This window comes from Astyanax mexicanus, chromosome 24, assembly GCF_023375975.1.
Source record: "Astyanax mexicanus isolate ESR-SI-001 chromosome 24, AstMex3_surface, whole genome shotgun sequence".
NCBI classification, from domain to species: Eukaryota; Metazoa; Chordata; class Actinopteri; order Characiformes; family Acestrorhamphidae; genus Astyanax; species Astyanax mexicanus.
This window is the reverse complement of record NC_064431.1, coordinates 17,281,654-17,304,456: the sequence shown is the minus strand read 5'-3', so window position 1 is coordinate 17,304,456 and position 22,803 is coordinate 17,281,654. Positions and strand designations below refer to the sequence as shown.

At 39.2% G+C, this 22,803-nt stretch overlaps 1 protein-coding gene across 2 annotated transcripts in view; it reads left to right on the top strand.

The window, feature by feature from the left end:
• Nucleotides 1-306: 306 nt before the first annotated feature.
• ndrg3a (ndrg family member 3a) overlaps nt 307-22,803 on the top strand; it is a 43,416-nt gene continuing 20,919 nt past the window's right edge. Inside the window, exons 1-3 of one of the 2 annotated variants that reach the window (XM_007248404.4) lie at nt 307-473; nt 18,018-18,092; nt 20,132-20,164. In XM_007248404.4, the coding sequence (XP_007248466.3) occupies nt 18,036-18,092; nt 20,132-20,164 (90 nt within the window). In that variant the 5' untranslated portion in view covers nt 307-473; nt 18,018-18,035. The remainder of the gene's footprint in view (nt 474-18,017; nt 18,093-20,131; nt 20,165-22,803) is intronic. The other variant, XM_007248406.4, reaches the window with a different exon arrangement.

Genomic DNA, 22,803 nt, shown 5'->3' with positions numbered 1-22,803 from the left:
CTCCTTTTTTCCAAAGCTGTATTAGCAAAGTATATTTATGTCAGATTTAAATGTATTATACATATTTAATTTAAATACCTGTTTTTAGAGTATTTAAGAGCTACTTCTGGTCAGTGGGGTCACGTGACTGGTGTTACAGGTGTGTTTGTGTGTAAACTCCTGTTTTGCAGCTGCTGCAGGAAGAGGAGGAGGCTAATAGTATTAGTAGTAGTGACTCGGTGTGGCCGCTGGGGGGCGCTGCCCTGTGTGTAACCCGTTGCGTCTATATGAGCTCCAGCAGCGTAGTGTCACACAGCGTAACGTAGCGGAGAGAGAGAGAGAGAGCTCCGCCCAGAAAGAGTGACATCACGACCCAGAGAGAGAGAGAGAGACACACAGGAGAACCCTCCTAACAGAACCCAGAACCAGCACCGCACGAGCAGCGCGAGCCCCACAACACCGCCCGGCCCACCGCACGAGCTCCTGCAGTACAGGTGAGTCTAATAGCTTCTGTGTATCTGTGTTTAAATGTGTGTGTGCGCGCGCGCTGTACTGATGAAGACGGTGTGATATTGATGGAGTGATGGGGGGGGACGTCTGGGGAGGAAGGGGGGGATGAGGGGGGTCTTTCTGTGCTGTTCTCAGATCAGATCTGATCAGATCATCCCCATATTTAATAATATCCATAATCATGAGATTTAATACAGATCTCGAGATCAAATCTGGCAGACAGAACTAGGTTAGCTTAAATCAGTGATATCTGATGTGTGAGTGTGATTTAATAAGGTGTGAATTAAGCAGTGATCTCTGGCTGCGCGCGCACACAGGTGTGCAAGTTCTGATTGATTATATCAGTATCAGTAAAATGATTTGATGAGTTTTACTGATTTATCATTATTATCATTATTGTTATTAATAGTGATCTATCAGATCTATCTGACTGTCTGATCTGAGTTTATAATATTCTGAATGCATCAAGTACCCCCATCCTCCTCACCCCCATCACTCCAGTTCAATATCCCTGATGTGTGATCGACGCTCGTGCACCTTCCGGTTCTGTTTTTTGCTGTGTTTCGGTCTCGTGAGTATTTGGTTCTGATCCAGGTTCGCCTTTTTTACTACTACTATATTAACACGCGTTGATGAAAGTTGGGGATGAAAGTCACGTGATCGCATCTCGCCCCTCGTACACTTTCACGCGCGTTGACATTGGCCAGGTGACCCACGTGCGCGCGAAGGTCGTCGAGGTAAAGGGGCGGGAAGGTGTTTACAGGTCAAACAGCGCCGCTGTTCCCATCTGTTTACCGCAAAGCGCGCGAGACAACCGCCCTGTTTACTCTACACACACTTTACACGGGCTACCGTTGGAGAGTAGAGTTAATCTGATCAGTTAAGGGTTAAATACAAACACAGGCTCCCCTTATCTAAATGATGAGAAGAACTGTTTGATTAAAACAGGGAGTCCAGTAAAATGTGCACTGGAGGACAGACCTGATACTAATCTAAGCTACAGGTGCATCTCAAAAGATTACAGCAGTGGTTCTCCAACCTTTTAGACCAGTGGTTCTTAAACTGAGGTACAGGTACCACTGGTGGTAAATTAGACGACCTCAGAAAAGCATCTGCTTGCATTGAAATATTAAGAACATAAATCTATGAAGTTTCCACCTGCAATTTTCCTAACATTACTGTTGCTTGTGTTTAGTGTTTTACCCATTAGAACCTGTATGTAAGCTACACTTCAGTTTTATCATTATTTCCATCAGTTTTATTGGTCCTACAATAAAACCCTGTGGAACACCACAAGATATAATGACCTATACCAATCAGTCACCAACAGTTTCATACAGTTTCTGCATTACAGTTAATTGCTTAATACCTAGCAATATAAAAACACTGTAGTTCACTGCTTGGCTCTCATGTTGTTTATTTTCCTCCGTCTAAATCCTTCTCAGAGTCCCAGTAGGAAAACTGTATTAACCAGGAACATAGGGTTGCAGCGGTAACCGGTTTCACGGTATACCGTGGTATTAAAATGCACGGTTATCATACCGTTTGTGTTTGCTTATTACCGGTAAAACGCAAGCCAGCGGAGAAACTCACCCGCGCATGCGCAACTCTGCTCCGCTTCAGCTACTCAGCACACAGCGGTGAGAACGGCAGAAAGTGCATCAGACTAGAGCTTAGATTCTCTGCCCGAACCAGACCTGACCCGAGGCCCGACCCGAGATCGGGTCCGTTCGCACCACCACATCGCCCCACCACATTCCTCGGGCCGGGTCGGGTTGGGCTCTAGAAAATAGTCTGAGATGTAGGCATCTGTTTTTTAATTATATATTTTATTTTTAAATAAAGCTCTGGTGTGATAATCACTATGTTAATGCTAAGTAACCAATTATTATTGTTAATGAAAACGAACCAAATAACGAAAACTGAAACTTAACTAACTTAATTATAAGCGCTGTTTTCACTCCCGCAGTTCTACAGCGGGGGGTGTTGTGCCGATTCTGTCCGCGAAGCGGGAGTCGGATTGAGCAGGGAGTCGGATTCGGCATAACAGCGGCAGCACGGCTGCACCTCGCGGCCCGCGGTGTTAGTTGTAAGCGCTCGCGCTAGCCGCAAAATACGACAGAAAACACTGAGAAACTGCAGAATTATGTATTGGACTAAAATGAGCACGAGGAGATAAAAGAGAACCTTTACCTGTGAGTAGCTCATATCAGAACACGCAAATCTCTCTCTCTCTCTCTCTCTCTCTCTCTCTCTCTCTCTCTCTCGCACGTGAACTTCTCCGCACTGTGTTTAGCTGCTCTTAAAAATAATTTTAATTAAATAATAGTTCTATGCTTCTATGTTAGTGTTAATTTACATAATTCTGATCATATTTCGCTCATTCAAACAGCCTGAAAACAGACTTGTAATCTTGTAATCAACAAGCTTGTAATCAATGTGGCCGTAAAGTCACAGCTAAAGGAGGAAATACATCAAACCTGTTCTCCATCTCCGAGAACACCACCCCGCTGTGCAGCGCAAAGTATGTGTTCAGTTTAAAATTTTAATCTGAACATAAATAAAACCTCTTTGTAGTCGTGCATAACCCATGCGGTAAGCGCCCGCAAAAGCGCTGAGTTATCCGAAATTCGGGCACGCAGGTACAGGAGTGAAGTGCGTGCTACGATGGATTCACGTGTCCGTGTAAAGGTACTGGCCGGACTGGACGTGAAAGACGCCATTCATTTACATGCGTTCATTTTCAAATTCTGACGTGCCTGTTTTTCATATGTTGAAGGTTTTAAGTAGTGAAAGCCTTAAAATAGAAATCTCTATTGTGAGGATCATGTCAGAAATAAATCCCCTCTTTCTGCAGTATCTGGTTATATACCAACTTTTTTATATATATACACTCTTAATGCCCTTAAGAGTAGTGGAAAAACATGGTTTCCTTCACCTGATGGTGTAGTTTCTACAATAAATAGTTAATTGAACAAAAAAAAAAATAATATATGTAACAAACTGTGATACCGTGATAACCGTGATACCGCGGTATTTTCCGAGACGGTTATCATACCGTGAAAATCTCATACCGTTGCAACCCTACAGGAACAATAATCAATCAAATAGCTTACCAAATTATACTAACTTACAGACTTCAAACTCTGAGCAAGCTCCACACAACAGGGGAAGAACAATTGGCTAAATATTACGATGACATGTATATGTGTGGATTACACATCTCGCTTACTGTTTATAAATAACTGTGTGTGGTAACTACATGTGTTTCTGTGACATGGCTTGTAGGTGGTCCTACTGTTGGTAGAACTACTGTTTTAGACCATAAAACACCCACAATCAAATGAAAAAAACAAAGTTCCTCCTAAAAGTCATCCACAGGAATGTATACAAGTGCTCATTTTGAAGTTCATGGCATTTGGAGTAAATTATGTTTTTATCCAACAGTGACATTATGTCATTGTCTTCAATGAAACCAGGCAAATTCTAAAGACCCATGGATTGGGACCTCCACAGGTACCCACATGTATAATCATACACACTTGTATAATCTTTTGTTTTCGAAACATTAAAAACATTTATTTGTTGGTGTACCACCTTGGAGTGCTTCATATACTACTCATATACTACTGTTACATGTACCACAGTTTGAGAACAACAGGATTAGATTATCATTGAAAAGTTTATTAATTTGTTACATTGATCATTGGTACTTTTGGCAACAGTGTGGGCGGAAGTCGAGTCCTGCTGGAAAATAAAATCCACATCTCATTGAAGCTTGTCAGCAGAGGAATGCATGAAAAGGTGCTTTAAAGACCTCCTGGTATATTACAGCGTACCAATACCAGCAGATGACATGGCTTCCCAAATCATTATTGTTTTTTACATTTTTACATTTTACAATTCATTTGGAAATCAAGGGACCAGAGTCTGGAGGAAGAGAGGAAAGACAGACAGTCCAAGCTGCTTGAGGTCTAGTGTGAAGTTTCCTCCAATCAGTAAAGGTGTTGGTCCACTGTGTTCTATCTAGTCCCAAGTCAGTGCAGCATCTACCAGGAGGACATTTTACAGCACTTTACAATGCTTCAATGCTTCCTCTGCTGACAAGCTTTATAGACATGCGGATTTCATTTTTCAGCAGGACTTGGCACCTATCCACCAGGGCTGTGCATAATTCAGAATTTCAGAATTTCAATTAATCCATTTCAATTAATGAATTTGAATGAAATTACAGAAAGTGGATTTGAATTCATTGCAATTCACTGAAACTAATTCTTATCATATCAGTGAGAATGTGATCATTTTAACATGCATTTTCCAAGTGGAAGTACAGACACTAATATTGAGCATACGTTCCTTTAATGTTGAATAATTAGCAATGTATTTATTTCAAAATAATCACGTGAAACAATATTTTGGTAGATGCAGTTATCATTTATTACAGTACTTTACAGGGTAACGTTATTGCATTTAATGGTCAACGGTTCTTTAAGTGGTTTGTCATTAAGGCGGCATTATTCTGGTCAGAATAAAGCAAGAAATTCTAGGAAATCATTTTACACAATTTGAAGGTTTTAGTTATCTTTTATAGAGTGTGTTGTTAATGTTAATATGTGGACATACATTAATAATATTAGTATGAAATGTATGTTGTAGTCATATGTAATATATATTGCACAACCTAATTTTTAAATACACCTTAATTATTTATTTTAAATTTCTTTGTAATTCTATTTCTATTTAAAAATGTAATTGGAGTTTAGGGGTCATTCTCAATTCAATTCTGAATTTTGTGCAACCTTGCTGCATGCACTGCCAAAGGTACTAGTTTTTCTGAGATACAGACTGTTGGGTTTTAATTGGCCGTAATTGTCAATATTAAAATAAATAAACCCTGGAAAAAATACACTGTTTGTAATGAATCTATATAAGATATGAGTTTTACTTTTGGAATTGAATTAATGTAATAAACTAATGTTTTGGTGATATTCAGATTTTTTTTAGATGCACCTGTATAGGAGCCCCCTCAAACCTGCACCATTTTCTCACCCCGTACAAACACATGGTAGACTGGTTTCCCGGGGTGTGAGTGAATGAATGCTTGTGTGTGTGGAACTCAGTGATGGACTGGCACCAGCGGGTATTCCTGTCCCGTGCAGAGTGATTATGTTCCAGACCCATCATAACCACTCACCATTCTCACCAGGGAAACACAGCTCAGAAGCCTGGATATAACTTGTTGCACTACAGGTAGTTTGTGGAGCCCCCCCCCAATCCCCATCCACTTTATTTATTGTGATGATCAGTTAAGTAGTCAGTGGGATGTTCAGTTTGATGCTCATCTTACCCCTTAAAATGTTGGGATGGCGGTTTACTGTGGTTAATATGGTGTATTTACAACTCGCTGCAGCAGACAGAGTGATGTATTCTATGGCATGGGTTAAGACTGATGACTGGCAGGGAATCCTGGGATACACGGGAGGTGGGGCTGCTGTAATTAAGCTGTGCTGCTGATCAGCTCAGAACCGACAGTCGAGTGGGAATAACTGTCAGTGCTATATTGAGCTAAGACTGTCATCTGTGTGTATCTATCTATCTGTGTACAGTGGCATGCAAAATTTAATGAACGTCAGAGTAGCGCTTAACCTGATTTTCATATAAGTGGAAATAAATATAAAATATTACTTTTTTTATTAAGAAATATTGTTTTATTGTCATATTTAATACATGCAAAATGACAAAGGACAAAAAATGAAAGAATCCAAAGCAGATATTTGGCCTCTCTGAATGATCAGTAGTTTGAAACACCTCCTTTAGCAGGTATCACACCTCTTAGGCTGCCTTCACATTACAAGCCACATTGCTCAAATCCGATTTTTTGCTCAGATCTTGACGGTTCACATTCACAAATGTAGAGGAGCTGTATCTGTGTGTAATGTGAACAAATATGTCCCTGAAACGCCTCACATGGACACATTGATACGCGTTTAAACGTCGCCTTCTGAACCAACAACAAAAATGTCATGTTTGAGAGACGACTCGTTGCTTTATAAAGGTGAAATAGATGCATTAGCAGCTCATATGTGGAGCATCTTTTGCTCGAGTGGAAAGTCTTGTCAGTATATGCTCAGGTTGAGGAGGAGAAAAAAGGACAGGTGGTTTGCTTTTGCTGTTTCTGCAGCTATAGCTGCACATCTGCAGCAAGAGATTTGTGTGGATATGAGAGAAAAGCACGTATCGCATGCATAAAAGCAAAAATACGCATGAATTCCGATTTGACCGTTCACATTCGTGTCGCATTTTTGTGGATCAGATACGTATCTGATTTAGGACCACATATGACTCAAGTGACTCTAATCTGATTTGAAAAAATCGTATTTGACACATTCACACAGCCAGGAAAAAATCTGAACTGAGCCACATTGAGCAAAAAATCAGATTTGAGTCACTTCAGCCTGGGAATGTCAACGTAGCCTTAATACAGTGCATTGTGGTGTGTATAAGGTGGATGTGGAGGCATGTCTCAGACTTTTGTGTCCTCCTCAGTAGCACTATTGCGGTTCTAAACTAAACTGAAATGAAAAGATATCCGTTCGAGTTGTGGAGTGACGTAAACTGCGTTTTTATTTAATTATTTGTTTTATGTTTTATGTAACGCTGATGCTGAATCATAGCAGTTGAATCACAGGGTCCCTGAGGACCACCGACTTCAGAAGGTAAATGATGAGTCAGACCTGTGCTTCAGATTGACAAGTTCTGAATTAAACAGGACTGACTCCACTTCCCAGAATCCCCTCAGACAAAACCCACAGCTTAGCTCAGAAAAAGCCCAAAATAAAACCGGACGCTTTATTTTTAGAAACGGCTAGTGTTTAGTCTGGCTGTGGATCTGAAGACAGGACTTGTTGCCTCCTGACAGAGCTGACGGCCCTTTATCTCTTATCTTTATCTCTCTGTATCCGCTCACCTGCCTGGACAGCGCTGATAACTGGGTCGAATTGTCACTAATACTGATGGGGCTCTGGACCCGGTTCTGTGTGAACCACCAGGGAGATGTCCTAAGGACATTTCCATCAAACACTGGTTTAATGCTGAACTTTGGAACAGTGCTGGGTTGAAGTGACATTCTGAGATGCAGTGGTTACTATTTAAAGGGGACATATAATGCAAAACTTAACTTATGCTTGATTTTGTATTTTGTATTTCTCAATTAACCCCATAAATACTTCAAGTGGGAAAAAAAATCTGCAATTCAGTGAATGCATCTTATGAGCCATTTGGATGGCTCCCTTATTGTGATATCACAATATGGTAACCTGCATAGAACCACCCTGGTAAAATCCCTCACCCTCAATTTACCTACCAGAGCCCCACCCACTGGATTAGCTGAAGAAACGCTATTTAACTCTGCTGGTTGAGAACCTCAGGCAGTACACAGCAGGGTTAGCCAGCAGACTTCGTCTGAGGGGTGGATCTCTGGCAAGTCAGCAGATGAGCGAGATCCTTCAAAATAATTAGTTAATACCGCAGAATAATTAGAATCATATTGCAGTTAAGCATGAATTAGCTTGTTCGTGTTTTGCCATTTAGCACAAGCTAACACTAACGTGTGGCAAAATACATACAATTGCATGGCCAGCAACAGCTTATTTGCATAAAAGTGACAGAGTCCTTAAACGGCCCATTCTGAAAGAGACTAAAACTGTCAAGAATAGAGCTAGTAAAATCTCTTTATGTGAGAGTTATGTGAAATAGAACTTCATGAACTTGTTTTGTATAGCACATAAACCTATTCTAACTTGTGTAAAAAGAGGTATAATATGTCCCCTTTGACATATTAGGATACATTTTGAAACTGTAAGGCAATACTTTACAGCTTTTAAAATTGCAAATTTTATGAAATGAATATAAACACACCACCATGAAACTAAAGTCTGAGTAAATTAAAATTTTATAGAATTGCGGCACAGTGACCAGGAAGGAAAAAATACACTAGCTGTTACTTTCCAACTGATGTGAGTTTAGCTCCAGTTTAGTTTTGAAAAAAGTGGATGAAAAAAGGAAAAGGAGATTAGTGTCAGCTAGTGATAAAGGCCAGTTTATACTCCTGTGTAGAATCTACGCTGTAGCCACTGGTTCAGGTACCCTGGCAGAGGAAATGCCATGGTCACATGACCTGGTGCTTGTGGAGTCCAAAGGAGATGAGCTGCTTTCCATTATCAACGACTGACTAGAGCTTTCTGTATTGGGCGGGATTTATGTAAATGTTGCGGGTTGTAAATACAATGAGTCAAGACTAGGGATGGGACAAAATATTGATATTGCGATTATATTGAATTGTTTTCATCCATATTTTTTATATTAAAACATAGGCGCTCTTAACTCCCCAAGATTGACACCCCAATTTTACTTACTATAATTACTCCACAAGGTGGTGCTTAGCAAATGAATATTGGGTAAACCCATAGTGTAGAATTGTCGGTTGTCAAATTCTGTGAAACTGACACCAATAAATCCATATTTCCTGGTATTTGCTTATTTAGGAGTATTGTAGAGAATTGTCTTGTGATATATCGAGTATAACTGAATTACAGTATTGTGATATCATCATTATCGTTGGCAAAATAAAATCGTAATATTGTGCTTATATCGTATCATTACATGCCCTGTTTCTGCCCCTAGTCAAGACTGTGATGTAACAGTTTTGGGATTTCGGAACTGGCATGTTTTCTAGCTGTGTTTTAGTTCTGTTGTATGTGCTGTAGTTTAATCTGCTCTGCTGCAGTTTAAACAGATCTGAGTGTTTGATCTTTGGGTCAGTTCCGGCTGTGTCCAAATTCCAAATCACATCTCTCTAAGAGCCATGTACAAGATCTGCTGCGTTGTGCTAACACCATCCCATGACTTATGCATGAGCACAGAAATAGCTCGGTCCGGTCCGGGACAGTAACAGAGAGAGGGTTCAGAGAGAGACCCTGAGGTTAGAACTGTTTGTTACACAGAGGGAATGCTGTGTTGCACTGAGGGAATTTTGGGTACATGTGTGCCCACATATCAATCAAGCTAAGGGTGGTGTTTGAGTGTGAGAGTGTTTATGAGGGGGAGGAGTCTCCTGGCAGATGCTCCATGCAGTACAGGAGCTATGCTAATCTGCTCCACTGCACACAGCCTTGCTACAAATGGGGGTTTCCCTTACTCTTTCACACACACACACACACACACACACAGGAAGAACAGAAGGAATGAAAGGAAGGAGAAAAAATGAAAAAAGAGGAAGAGGTAAAGCAGAGGAGGAGGACAAGGTCACAGAAAGGTCACATGGTGGTGGCTTTAGAGAGGAAGACAAGCGCCCTTTTCAATTTCAATTTCTCAATTTCTTTTAAAACAAAACCTATACACACATCGTAAATTATAACATCTTTACAACAGTTATAACCTCTTAATAACCATTTCTTAAGAGTCATCTTAACCCACCCAAGATGTGTCTCCATATATACTTATTGATAGGGCAGTTGTGGCTCAGTGGTTGTTGGTTCAGTACCTGGGTTTGGTGGGCCGCCATTGTGGATCCCTTAAGCAAGCTTAGCCCATAACACTCAATGCTCCGAGGGCGCCACAGCAATGGCTGCCCACCGTCAAGGGCATGTGTTCCTACTGTATCACTGTAAGTGTGTGTGTTCTGAGTGTGCTCACTGGTGTGTATGTGTGTTGAATGCATGGATGGGTTAAGAAAGGAAAAGACAAATTTGCCCCCTACAGATTTCCTTTTGTTCTTGCTTTTTTGTCATACTCATATTTTTCCGAACTTTAATATATAAAAAGCACTTTTTAAATAATATTTTTTTTATTAAAGGTAAAAAAAACTATCCAAACCAATCTAGCCCTGTGTGAAAAAGTATTTACCCCCTGAACCTAATATCCTGGTTGTGTCACCCTTGGCAGCAACAGCTGCAATCAGGCTTTACCGATAACTGGCAATGGGTTTTTCTCATCTCTGTGGAGGAATTTTGTCCCACTCTTCTTTACAGAATTGTTTTAATTCAGCCACACTGGAGGGTTTGCCACAGTATCTCAATCAGACTTAGACTAGGCCACTCCAAAACCTTTATTTTGTTTTTTTAAGCCATTCAGAGGTGGACTAGTTTGTGTGCTTTGGATCATTGTCTTGCTGCAGAACCCAAGTACGCTTGATCTTAAGGTCACAAACAAATGGCCGGACATTCTCAGGACTTTCAGGATTGTCTGGTAAACAGCAGAATACCTGGTTCCACCTATTACTGCAAGTTGTCCAGACCATGAAGCAGCAAAGCAGCCCCAGACCATCACACTACCACTACCATGTTTTACACTTAGTATGATGTTCTTTTTCTGAAATTATGTGTTAGTTTTATGCTAGATTTAATGGGACACACACCTTCCAAAAGTTTCCGCATTTGTCACGTCAGTCCAAAGAATATTTAGTCCTGCAGATCATCAAGATATGTGAGATGGGCAGTTTTTCACCTTGAAACTCTCACATGAATACAATTGTTGAATCAATTAACACTGAAATTAACTGATGCAAGTGAGACCTGCAGTTCTTTAAATGTTGTTCTAGGGTCTTTTGTGACCTTCCGGATGAGTTGTTTTTGCCCTTTTGGAGTAATGTTGGTAGGCGGGTCACTTCTGGAAAGGTTTACCAGTGGCCCATGTTTTCTCTATTTGTAAATAATAGCTCTTACTGTAGTACGCTGCATAAAGCCTTACGAATGACTTCGTAATCTTCTCCAGACTGATATATGTCAGTGAATTTTTTACTTTTCGAGATTTCTTTAGATTGCGGCATAATGTATTGCTTTTTGAGATTTGGTCCATATTGTCAGACTGTTGATTTTACCCATTGTTCGGAACAGTGGGTGAATTTATTAGGTCTATATGAAACCCCTCTCCCACTGAATAAAGAGAGGTACAGAAATGTCTCAGCTGAGGGTTTATACCACTGCATTTGGGCTCCGACAGCGGGCTGGTGCAGCTGATCTGAGATCAGGTCGGGATTAACCCCAGTGTCCACTGCTCCTCCCCCGGGAAACGCGGAGTGAAGAGTGAAGATATTTACAGTAATTCCTCCTCCAATCCGCCATGTTACACTGACCACAATCATCACCCTCAACCTGACCACCCCCAACCCAAATTACTCTCAGCAGAAGATTAGGAACTGCCTGGGTTATGAGTGCTGAATAAGGCAGAGTAATGATCGGTAATGCTGAAGAGGGTCTGAATATGAAACACAATAACAGTTATAATTTAATAATAATGTTTAGACAGTTTTGTTATTAGTTATGTGACAACATCGTTAACAGGGTTTAAAGAGTAAATGTTCTGATCAGGCCAGGCCAGAGTGGATATAGAATAAAATATTTTATTTATAGAGCAGAAAATATATATCAATATAAATGGTGCCCAGAGCCATACTGACAAAAAACACTGAACATTAGTGTTAGGACATAATTCAACCTTAATGTTTCTGTAATGTCTCAATAGTCAGAAAGATGCTGATGCTGATGAAACTCAGTTATCAGTATTTTCAGGGAAAAAACAAATACCCTACAGGTTCTGGGTTTTCTAAAAGGATCTCTAGGAAAAGGAAAAACTCTAAAGGGATCACTTTGCATCAGATTTTTACATAAAAAAAATATTTGATGTAATAGCATTATTATTAATAGTGCTACATCAGCTCAGAGACGTCTTGTGATGATCGAGATCAACATTTAGGAGTGATGTGGGGAGAGAGCGCCATCTACCCACCCAGAGAGAGCAAGGTCAATTGTGCGCTCTCAGGGCTCTGGTAGCCAATGGCAAGCTGCATGACCAGGATTCGAACCGTCGATCTCCTAATAGTGGCAGTGCTTAGCCCGCTGGACTACTCAGAGCCCCAGTGTATATACTTTCTCAGATCTGACCGCTGCTGACCTGTTCGTCTCTGTTTCTACTGTTCTGTCTTCATAACTACAAGCATTACATTTAAACCCTTCCCTACAGAAAATGCAGCTGTTATGGAAATGAAGGTAAAAGAAGGGGATAGAGATAAACCCAGATATGGCATTCTTTGTATTTGAACGCATTATCCTATAAAACTTACAGTACATTGATTTTTATCAATTATTGATCGATTATCAGTTTATTGGAGAGATAATTGTATTGATTTTTAAAAATGGAAATAAAGATTTTCATGTAATGCTGCATAGTTTATTATTTCAGCATCAATACTGCAATATGTGTGGGTGAGCAATAATCACATTGCAGTGTTCAATGTCATGTGGGCGTATCAGTCACTCAGTCATTCGCTTGGGACTTGAGCTGTGTGTGGTGTAAATTTCCTGCTGTCACTCTGGGCTGTGGTTCTGTAATGGCAGGGGAAGATAACAGCTGAGTATCTCTGTGCTTAAGCTTTCTGGAGTAACAGAACCAACTTAACTTTGATTATATGAGTTTATTGTATGGAGAGTGGAGGTTCTGTTGCTGTGTTGAGAACGTGGTTGAGGTTATGGGTTTGTTTAAAGAGAAACATGGTGTGAAATGGACTTGGGGTGTAGTAAAACATAATAACAAGTATAAACTTTTGTCGAATAGCTCACCTCCATTCACACCCAGCGTTCCGAAATACAGCGTATTTAGCCGATGCTCCCAACAGGCTTACAATGTTGGCAATAGGGGCATAGTGTTTCCCATGCAAAGAAATCACTATTTTTACACAATTTTTAGCAATCTCAAAGTAGCTCCACACTCCATTAGTAGAATTCTGAGGGTTCTAACATTTAAAATGTGGCACTGAGGACTTTTGGAAATGCACAGGTAGTTTATTAAAAACACTGTTTATACACACAGTACCTTGAGGTAGTGCTCCAGGTGTTGCCATCTTGAAATTAAATCACGATAAATTGACTGATAAGCACAAATTAATAGATAGGACAATTCAATATAAAGCTACTTTTAGCTTGCTAATGGTGTAAAAATTGTGATTTCTTTGCATGGGCAGAGGATTTTAAGCTTGTTAGGAGCATCGGCTAAAAGCACTGTATTTTGGGAATATTTTGGGTATTTGGATGTTTTTTTAAGGCTCTGTGTTTTGGGGTGTGGTTATGGGTGTAAACTGTATTAATTGTATTTTTAGTTTGAAGGGCACCTCCAGAATTAGTGGACACAAGGTGTAAATGCCTGCTAGACATTGATATCATTGCTCTGATATGATATTCAGCGTACATGTGATTGTATGTAATCTTCTGTACATAAGTGCTGTACGTCAGTTTGTTGTAAGTCGGCCCCGGTCCAGTAAGCCTTGTGTTCCGTTTGTCCTCAAAAAAGGATCTGATTACAGTTTGACCTTTGCTCCTGTCTCATTTCCTGTGGTAGTAAGGAAGTGTCCAGTCTGGCAGCACCAAGCTGAGGCTTTGCTTCTGCCTCTTCTCTCTTGTCCCGAGGTTTTGGTTTTGAACGGATTTACTGCTGAACAGATCTGAGCAGATTTTCACTCTGACTGCTTATGTATAAACATTATTTCTGATTTTATTTTTATTTTTTACGTAATCATGCTCTGGAATTTCACTCACTCGGAGGGCGATGACCATCTGTCACAGTTCGAGCCCCACGCTGTCAAGTGACCTGATCTCACATCTGGCCAAACAGATTAAATCACATCACGGCTCTGTGATTGGCTTGTATGTAGTGTTTGTGTGAGCAGGGCCTTCTCTGGTTGGTTAGAGTCTGTTGGTTGTACTGGTGGCTGATAGTAGCAGTAGTTTTGCAAGTGAAGCAGAGGCAGTCATACTGAAAACTGAGACCCCAATAAATATGATTAGACCATTGATATTGATGTAAATTTGTACACATGACTATTTAACGTGGGTATTTATTTAACTTACAGGTAAACCTGTATTAGACACGTAAAAAAAACATCTGAAATTTAAATAGTTGCTGAATGAGAATTATACAGAAAATGGTTCTGAATGTTTAAAATGTAAGTAACTGTTCTGTGATTTGGGTCAGCTGCAACTCTCAGCTGTCTGATTAGAATCTTATTTGAGTCTGTTTTAATTGGATTCCTTAGGTCATGTTAATTAAGTCTGATAATTAACAATTATTATAATGATGATGATACAGATTTTTTAATGACCAAAACAGTGATTAAGGCGAAAACCAAAAACCAGTGTAATATGCTGGAACTGGGAGGTATCTACAGGGCAGTCAAGAAGCTTCAGCAGTAAAAATATCCAAATTGAAGGTACACTATATGGACAAAAGTATTAGGATGCAGTGCTATTCATTGTATCTTCTAAAATCTAAAATCAGTGGGAATGAATAAGAGTTTATCCTGCTTTTGTTGTTTCATTTCTGTCTGTAATGTCCAGCTAATACTTAAACTAGATTTTGGAGCATTGCTGTGAGGATTTGATTGCATTCAGTGACATAAGCATTAGTGAAATCCCTCATCCCAATTCCCTTACTCTTGAAATCCAAAAGTATTGGACAGAGCACCATCATTCCAAAGAGCTCCACAGCTCAATACTGAGGGGTTTTATACCCTACTAACACACCTTGGAAGTGAGCATGGTGCTAATTTTGTTAATCTACTCCAGACAGCCCCATTCTATTGGCAGGAGAACTAGACAAGCAATGGGTGCTTTTTCTGGAGCTGAATGTAGTCATTTAAATTTTACATTTGTACATATATAATTGTTTTCATTGGCCTAGATTTACAAGCATGTTTATTCATGCTGAAGCAATTGTGGTAATTACTTTGCTACCAAAAAGAGCTGAGACATTTCAGTACTTCAGCTAGCTGTAATGTGGACCTGGACTGTAGTAAATCTATTTTGTGACAATATTTTACTCTTTCAATTCTTGTCAACCAATTATCATCAGCTAAAAATGGCAAAAAAGTGGGTACCACTTTAAAATAAGACAACCTTTATATAGGGTTTATAAATGGATTACAATTCGTTTATTAATGGTTATTAATTAGGTTGTAAATGCCTTGAAAATCATTAATAATCAGTTATAACACATGCGTAGAAAGGGCAACAATGACCTGTTGTTTGCCAAATAGTGAACCCAAAGCCATCTATATTGTTTCCCTTTATACGTATGTGTTATAACTGATTATTAATGATTTTTAGGGCATTTACAACCTTATTAGTAACCATTAATAAACTAATTGTAAATTAGACCCAAAATCATCTCAAAACTATGATGGTAAAACTTTCTTGGCATCGGGCAGTTTATTCATAAGCATTTGGTGTATTCGCTTTAAGATCTTTTAAGGTTCAGATGTCTAAAAACAGGGGAAAAAAGGGAAAGCAAGGTAAAATGTAAGGTAAATCAAGGCGGCCTGCAGTACAGTCAACTGCAGAATATTATTCTATATACTATTGACATATCCTAAAGCTGTAGAATCAAATGATCTGATCATCTGAGGCTGTAGATAATTTTAGCACACATGGCTTTGCAACATGAGGAAATTATTTAGCCAAAAATGTAAATTTTGCCATATAATTAATTGCGGTTATTTAAATAGCACTATTGAGCTAACATTTTTACGAGCTAAGATTTCACTGCTCTGTTTATACAATATATAATTTATTCAGCGATGAAAAAGTGCAAGAAACAATGAAAAGCTTCTATATTTGGATAAATGTTCTGTTACTGTTTGGTTTGGGTAAACATTTTTAATTTTAGTTTACAACTAAATTACACTAAAGTGATGTATTATGTATGGCTCGTATGTCTGTAAAGCTTGGTGCAGAAATATGACCTCAGTGTCTGCGCCGGTAACCTTGAGGTGACTTTGTGGGGGGTTGTTCTGAGACATTACGGAAAAGCCATCCTCTGTAATTATTGACCAGGAAAGCCCCAGCCACTGGGGAATAGTTGTAAAAGCAGGAATTTCCATGCTCATTTATTCTCTGCTCTGGTTCTGGCGTGCACAGATACTGATGTTCTTTATCCTGGTGTTCGTTCTATTGACAGTTAGTGTGAGCAGTCTATCATCCACCTGTTTCCATGGTTACGCCAAGCAGCGGAGTAATGGCTGCGTTTCTATTTACAGCAGAATTTCTTCATCAGATGTGTTACATAGCTACTTTTAAGCTGTACCTTTTGCTAATACAGGTGTGCAAATGCACACAAAGCTTGTTAAGCCTCTGTAGAAGTACTGCCAATAGAATAGGACTACCTGGAGCAGATAAACAAACTTAAAACCTATTGGCACCATGCAATTTTTTTGGTACAGGACATCCTAAATCTCTGAAACCCTGAAATCTCTTTGTGGATTTTAGTGTGAACGTTTAGTGGGATGTGATGTCCCTTTCTTAAGTTTATTTTACTGATTAAATGTGACAAACTATATGTTTTACAGTAGAACATTACCCATGTAGCTGTAAATCCAAATAAACGCTGCAGCACTTTTCTATCCACCTGTGCAGCGACAAGGAGGCGGCCATGTTTGTAAACTTTGTGTTAGATCTGCAGCCTTGGACCATTCATATTGTTTTTAGACCCATGGTTATAATAAACATACAGATTGAGTAATATAACACAGTGGTATGAAAATGTTTTTCTTCATAAATCATTGGTTGTTCAGATCAGCAATTTCAGTTAAATATATCATATAGCAGATGAACACAGTAATATTTGAGAAGTGAAATGAAGTTTATGTGATTTACAGAAAGTGTGCAATAATTCTTTTTAAAAAAATAGGCAGGTGCACGATCCTTGTCGTTTTATTGATTTAAATATTTTTGCATTAATTAGTGGAATTTAAAATTAGTTTAGTAAGCTTAATGACCCTTGACCTACATACACAGGTGAATAGTGGAGATGCCAATTGCAAGTTTTTCTCATCTTTGCATCTTTTCAATAAAGTATCTATCTATCTATCTTTTCTGAAGAGTGGCAACAATGGGAGCCTCAAAACAACTCTCAAATGACCTGAAAACAAAGAAAAAGCTATCTCAGAGTTTTTCGCTGTCAGTTTGTGGAATCAGTGTTGGAAAATGAAATTACCTTAAGACGAACTAGACATAGAGTCAGAGGCCGAACCCACATAGATTTCTGTGATGTACTGCACAGTTCTAGTGAGAAAATACAGGCTTTAGCTCTGCTGGCAAGAGATGACAGTGCTTTAACATTGCATGTAATATAATGTAATATAATATCTGATTACACATCCTGGTCATTTTTTAAAATAACTACTAATAAATATAGTCTGTAATGGTCCTTTAAGAAAAATCTAATACAAAGCTACAAATTTGTTTACTAAACATTTTTAACATCCCAGCAGACAAACCTACGAAGCACAATATTGTTTAGTATAAATTATTCAAGGCTTTTTTGTCATTTTTGTCTGAATAATTTAGGTTGCTCAATATTTGGAGCATCCTTGTAAGAACTGATGGTGTGTGAAAGTGTCTGTGTGTGGGACAGTATTATTTTTTGGTGATGTTTGGGAGCAGAGTGTTTATTTTCTCTCTCTTTCTCTCTCTCCCTCTACACAGAGCGAGACGGACGCTGACATGGAGGAGCTACAGGACGTTCAGCTGACAGAAATCAGGCCCCTGCTGACCAACAAGGTGAGATAAACGCAGTCAGCGCCAGCTTTCACACCAGCTCACACTCAACAAACCATCCAATCAGAGCTGCTGCTGGGTCTAAACCTGTCCTGACTGTAGCTGGAGTTCACTGAGAAAACCAGCACCCAGACATCTGCTCCTAAAATCAGCATATCAGTTTACACTGTATGTACTAATATTTGTGGACATCCCTTCTAATGAATGCTGCATTCAGCTTTAAAGTTACACCCATTGCTGCTAAAAAAATAGTGGAAGAATTGTTTACCTAGTGATACTAGCACCAAATTTGGCTTGAAAAATGTCTTGAATCTACATTATCAGAAAAGCGCCTTTTCAATACCTCGTTTCTCTCATTGATTTTTCGCCCATTAATTTTCACCCATACCAAATCCCAAATTCTTTTTGCTCAAAAGCCACCAAAGGGCATACACTCTTTCAAGGGCAGGTCCCTAAGCTATAGCCCACAGCCATACTGACCTGCACTCATCTATTTTTTGTTTTAAATGGTTTTAAATTCAGTGCCAAAACACACTATTTATACAATTAATTGTCTAATATCTTCTATCTATCTAACGTTCCACAATTTTTAAATGCAGAATTAAATTTCCTATAATTATATTTAGACCCTAAGATCATAAAAAATTAAGCATACAGTCACACTCAGAGAAAACAAACAAGTGGAAAGGTGGCCATCTTGGAAAATGGTGGCCATACTCTTTTTTGCATGGCTAATGTGCTTTTTGGAAAAAGTAAGGCTGCGTTCACATTATAAGCCACATTGTTCAAATTAGATTTTTTTTTTTAGCTCAGATCGGATTTTGCTATCCTGACGGTTCACATTCACAAATGTAAGTGAGCTGTATCTGTGTGTAATGTGAACAAATCTGTCCTATACTGAAACGCCTCACATTGATAAGTGTATAAACATCGCCTTCTTCACCAACAACAAAACAAACGTCATATTTGAGGGGCGACTCGTAGCTTTATAAAGGGAAATGGATGCGTTAGCAGCTCATGTTGAGCAGCTGGTCTAAAGTCCATGCTCAGGTCACGGAGAAGAAAAAATTTCACGGCTTGCTTTTGCTGTTTTTACCAAAAAAGGTGTGAGTACATAGCGCATGCATAAAAAATTTAAACAATGCATGAATTCCGATTTGACGTTCCCATTTATGTCTCATGTTTATGGACCGTATACGTATCCAATTTAAGACCACTTATGAAAGTGGCTCAAATCTGATTTAAAAAATCATATTTGGCACGTTTACACAAAAAAAATGAAAATATTAAAAAATCTGATCTGGGCCACATTAAGCAAAAAATCTGATTTGAGTCACTTCAGTCTGGTAATGTGAACTTAGCCTTAGTCTAGAAGATTATTTTAATGGGTGGATCACAAAGTAATCGATTATTTAAATGTAAATGTAAACGTCACACCTACAGCTTGCTTAGTGCCTATAGAACACTATTGCCAATAAAATACCGGTAGTGCTTTCTGGAACAGATATCCATGTCTAATGCTTAATGCCGGGCTACAGGGATGTAAAGCCCCGGGTTTGAGCTGGTAATATAGCAGTGTACATGTGTAAGATCAGGGTGGTAAGAAGTCAAAATCTCATGTACAGATCAAAAAGATCTCCACGTTATTTCAGACATCAAGAATGAATAAATCAGGTCCCTGCCTGCAGTCTGTCTGAAAATCTGAAAGTCCTGTTTTAACTGCCTCCTACACACCAGAAGCACAGAACATTTTGATGATTTGAAGTAACAACATGCAGGTTATGAAACTGGGCTTGGGCTGAACTGAACTGGTTCTGGCAGCTTTCCTGATGCTAGTTTTAGAGTCTGGACCAGTTTTACTGACCTCTCACTCCCTCTAGTGGCTCATACATAAACAACAGCAGGAAACTAAGGGAGGGCAGAGTGGGAAAAGTGGACAGTGGTGAAGAATAGTTTGTGTTTCTACATGATAAAAATGTTACATATGCAACAATTATATTGTTAGACTTTCTGACTTTTGTATTTGTTTTTTTTTCTTGCAGAATTCTCGGAACTTCCAGGACTTTGATTGTCAGGTAAGAAGACTCGTATTCCTGTCTTATAGAGGAATAATCCACAAACACTCTCTTACTAAGTACAGTTTGGCTATGTGAGTGTGTGCAACAGAATATCCCTGTGCCAATACACTTCTGTACCAGTACACAACACGCCTGCTCTTCATTGCAGTCTGTGTATACATTATTATTATTATTAATATTATTACTATTACTATTATTGCTGTAATGAGTCTGTATGAGATTCGAAGGTTGTGTAGTTTAATCTCTGTGGTTCTGGTGCGGTTTTGCGTGCTGTATGTATGAAGGTGAATGGATCATTGGCGCTGTATGTATGTTAGACTCACTGGTCCGTAAGCAGTCGTGCAGGCCAACCCATCCCCCCAACATCTCCCCTCACCCCCCTCCCCAACACTGCTGCAGCATCTTCACAGGCTAAATATAGAATATAGCTCCTGCAGCCCAACAAGAGTCTGCACCACCCCACTCACTCACATCGCACTGTCAGATTTCTACACACACTCACACACTTACCCTAACATACTACACAATATATACACACACAGACTACATATAAACTACACATTCACCCTATACAGCTATAGATTCCTAGTGTCTACCCTGGTCTGTGTGATTCTGATCTACTGATGCTGAGACAGAAGGGGAAATGCTGGTGCAGTGCAGGTGGAGTGTGTGTGTGTGTGTGTGTGTGTGTGTGTGTGTATGAGTGTGTGGTTAGTGTGTGAGTGTGTCTGCTGCACTGTAAGTCAAATGTAGGGTGTGGAAACCATCTAGTGGTGGGGAGCAGTACTGTAGATATGGCGTTTCTGGAGGTACTGCGTCTGAAGCAGGAAGTAATTTACAGTATTTCTCCTAAATGCCTGAATTTTTGGGTCAAATGACAAATTTAGTTTGTTTAAGGAAAGCTCCAAAATATAGTGCTTTAACATGGTTCCTGCGGGCCCTTAAAAAGTTTTAAAATGTCTTAGATTAAAATCTGGGTAATAAAAGTCTCAAATTGTCTTAAATTTACTGTAAATTTGCTGTAGGTATTAAATTTTCAGATGGTGCGTTTAATGCAGGTGGAAAAACACAGTGGCCTATCATAAAAATCTAATCCAGGGAGAGAACTAAGAGAGCTACCTAACATTAGTGGTGAGTTAGCTAACATATTAATGCTAGCGGCAAGCTAACTAACATATTAACTTTAGTGCAGAGCTAGCTAGCATAACTTACTAACTTTAGCTAGCTAAAGCGAGCTAGCTAACATTACCAGGAATAGAACTAAGGTTAGCAGAAAGCTAGCTAACATTAGCTGCAGTTAGCTAACATGCTAACGTTAGTTAGCTTGCTGCTAACGTTAGCATGTTAGCTAACTGCTGCTAATGTAAGCTAGCTTTCTGCTAACCTTAGCAAACTAACTAACATACTCATTTTAGCTAGCTTTAACGAGCTAGCTAACATTACTAGGGATAGGACTAAGGTTAGCAGAGAGCTAGCTAACATTAATAGGGAGAGAACTAAAGAAATTTTGACTACATTTTTGGGTCTTAAATTATATTTATTGAGGTCTTAAAAAGGTCATTAAATTCGACTTTTAAAATGGTGTTTTAGCCTGTTTTAGCTAATGCACCCAACAGGCTAACAATGCTAGCAACAGGGGCATAGTGCAAAGAAATCACTATTTTTACACCATTAACAAGCTCTATGTAGCTCCACACTTCATTGGTAGCATTTCGAGGGCCCTGAAATTTAAAATGAGGCACTGAGAACTTGTGCTGTGACCATAGTTACCGTATTTTTTCACACTATAAGGCGCACTTAAAATCTTTTAATTTTCCCAAAAATCATCAGTGTCTTATAATCTGTTGCGCCTCGTGTATGTATTTTATCAGTCAGGTTGTCAGGAGCAGTAAAGCCACTCTACTGAAGTGCAGCGTTATACAGGAGTTTCAGTTTAGTTCTTCATCAGTGTTAGCATTAGCTGCTAACCGCACTAATCGCTAGCTCTTTCATTCTCTTTTTGAATTAGAAGGAAAATATGGCGACACCCCTGTTCCTTTCTAGTTTTGCCTAATGGGTCTTATAATCCAGTGTGCCTTATTTATTTGTGAAAATATACCAAAAAAATAGATGTTCATTGAGTAGTGAGCCTTATAATCCGAAGCGCCTTACATTGCGAAAAATTATGATTAAAACAGACTTTCATACTCATTATCATCTTTCACCACACCCCCCCAAGTCCATTTCACACCGGATTTCTCTTTTAATGAAGTGGTTAATCTCTGTTCTGCAGTAATAGTATGCCTTTTCAATATTTTTTTTCCTGTTGGAGTAAATAAATGCATTAATAAAGTCAGTAAATCCCCACTACCGATCTTTTCCTGCTGATTATTCTGTATAAAGAGCAGTATAAAGGAAGTCTTATGCATTATGAGAAAGTGCAAGTCATGACATCAGCTTGATTATTATTCCAGAAGCAGTGCCGCTTCCCCAGCAGAGGGCATCACACCCATGGAATAAGCCGTCTTTTCCTGCAGAGCCATGAGAAAGCATAAAATACCAGTGAGGGTCCAAATCTGACCCTCACTGGTATTGAGTCTCCTTGCACTCTGATAATAATGATGATTATGGTGATGATGATGCTACAGACAGTGGTT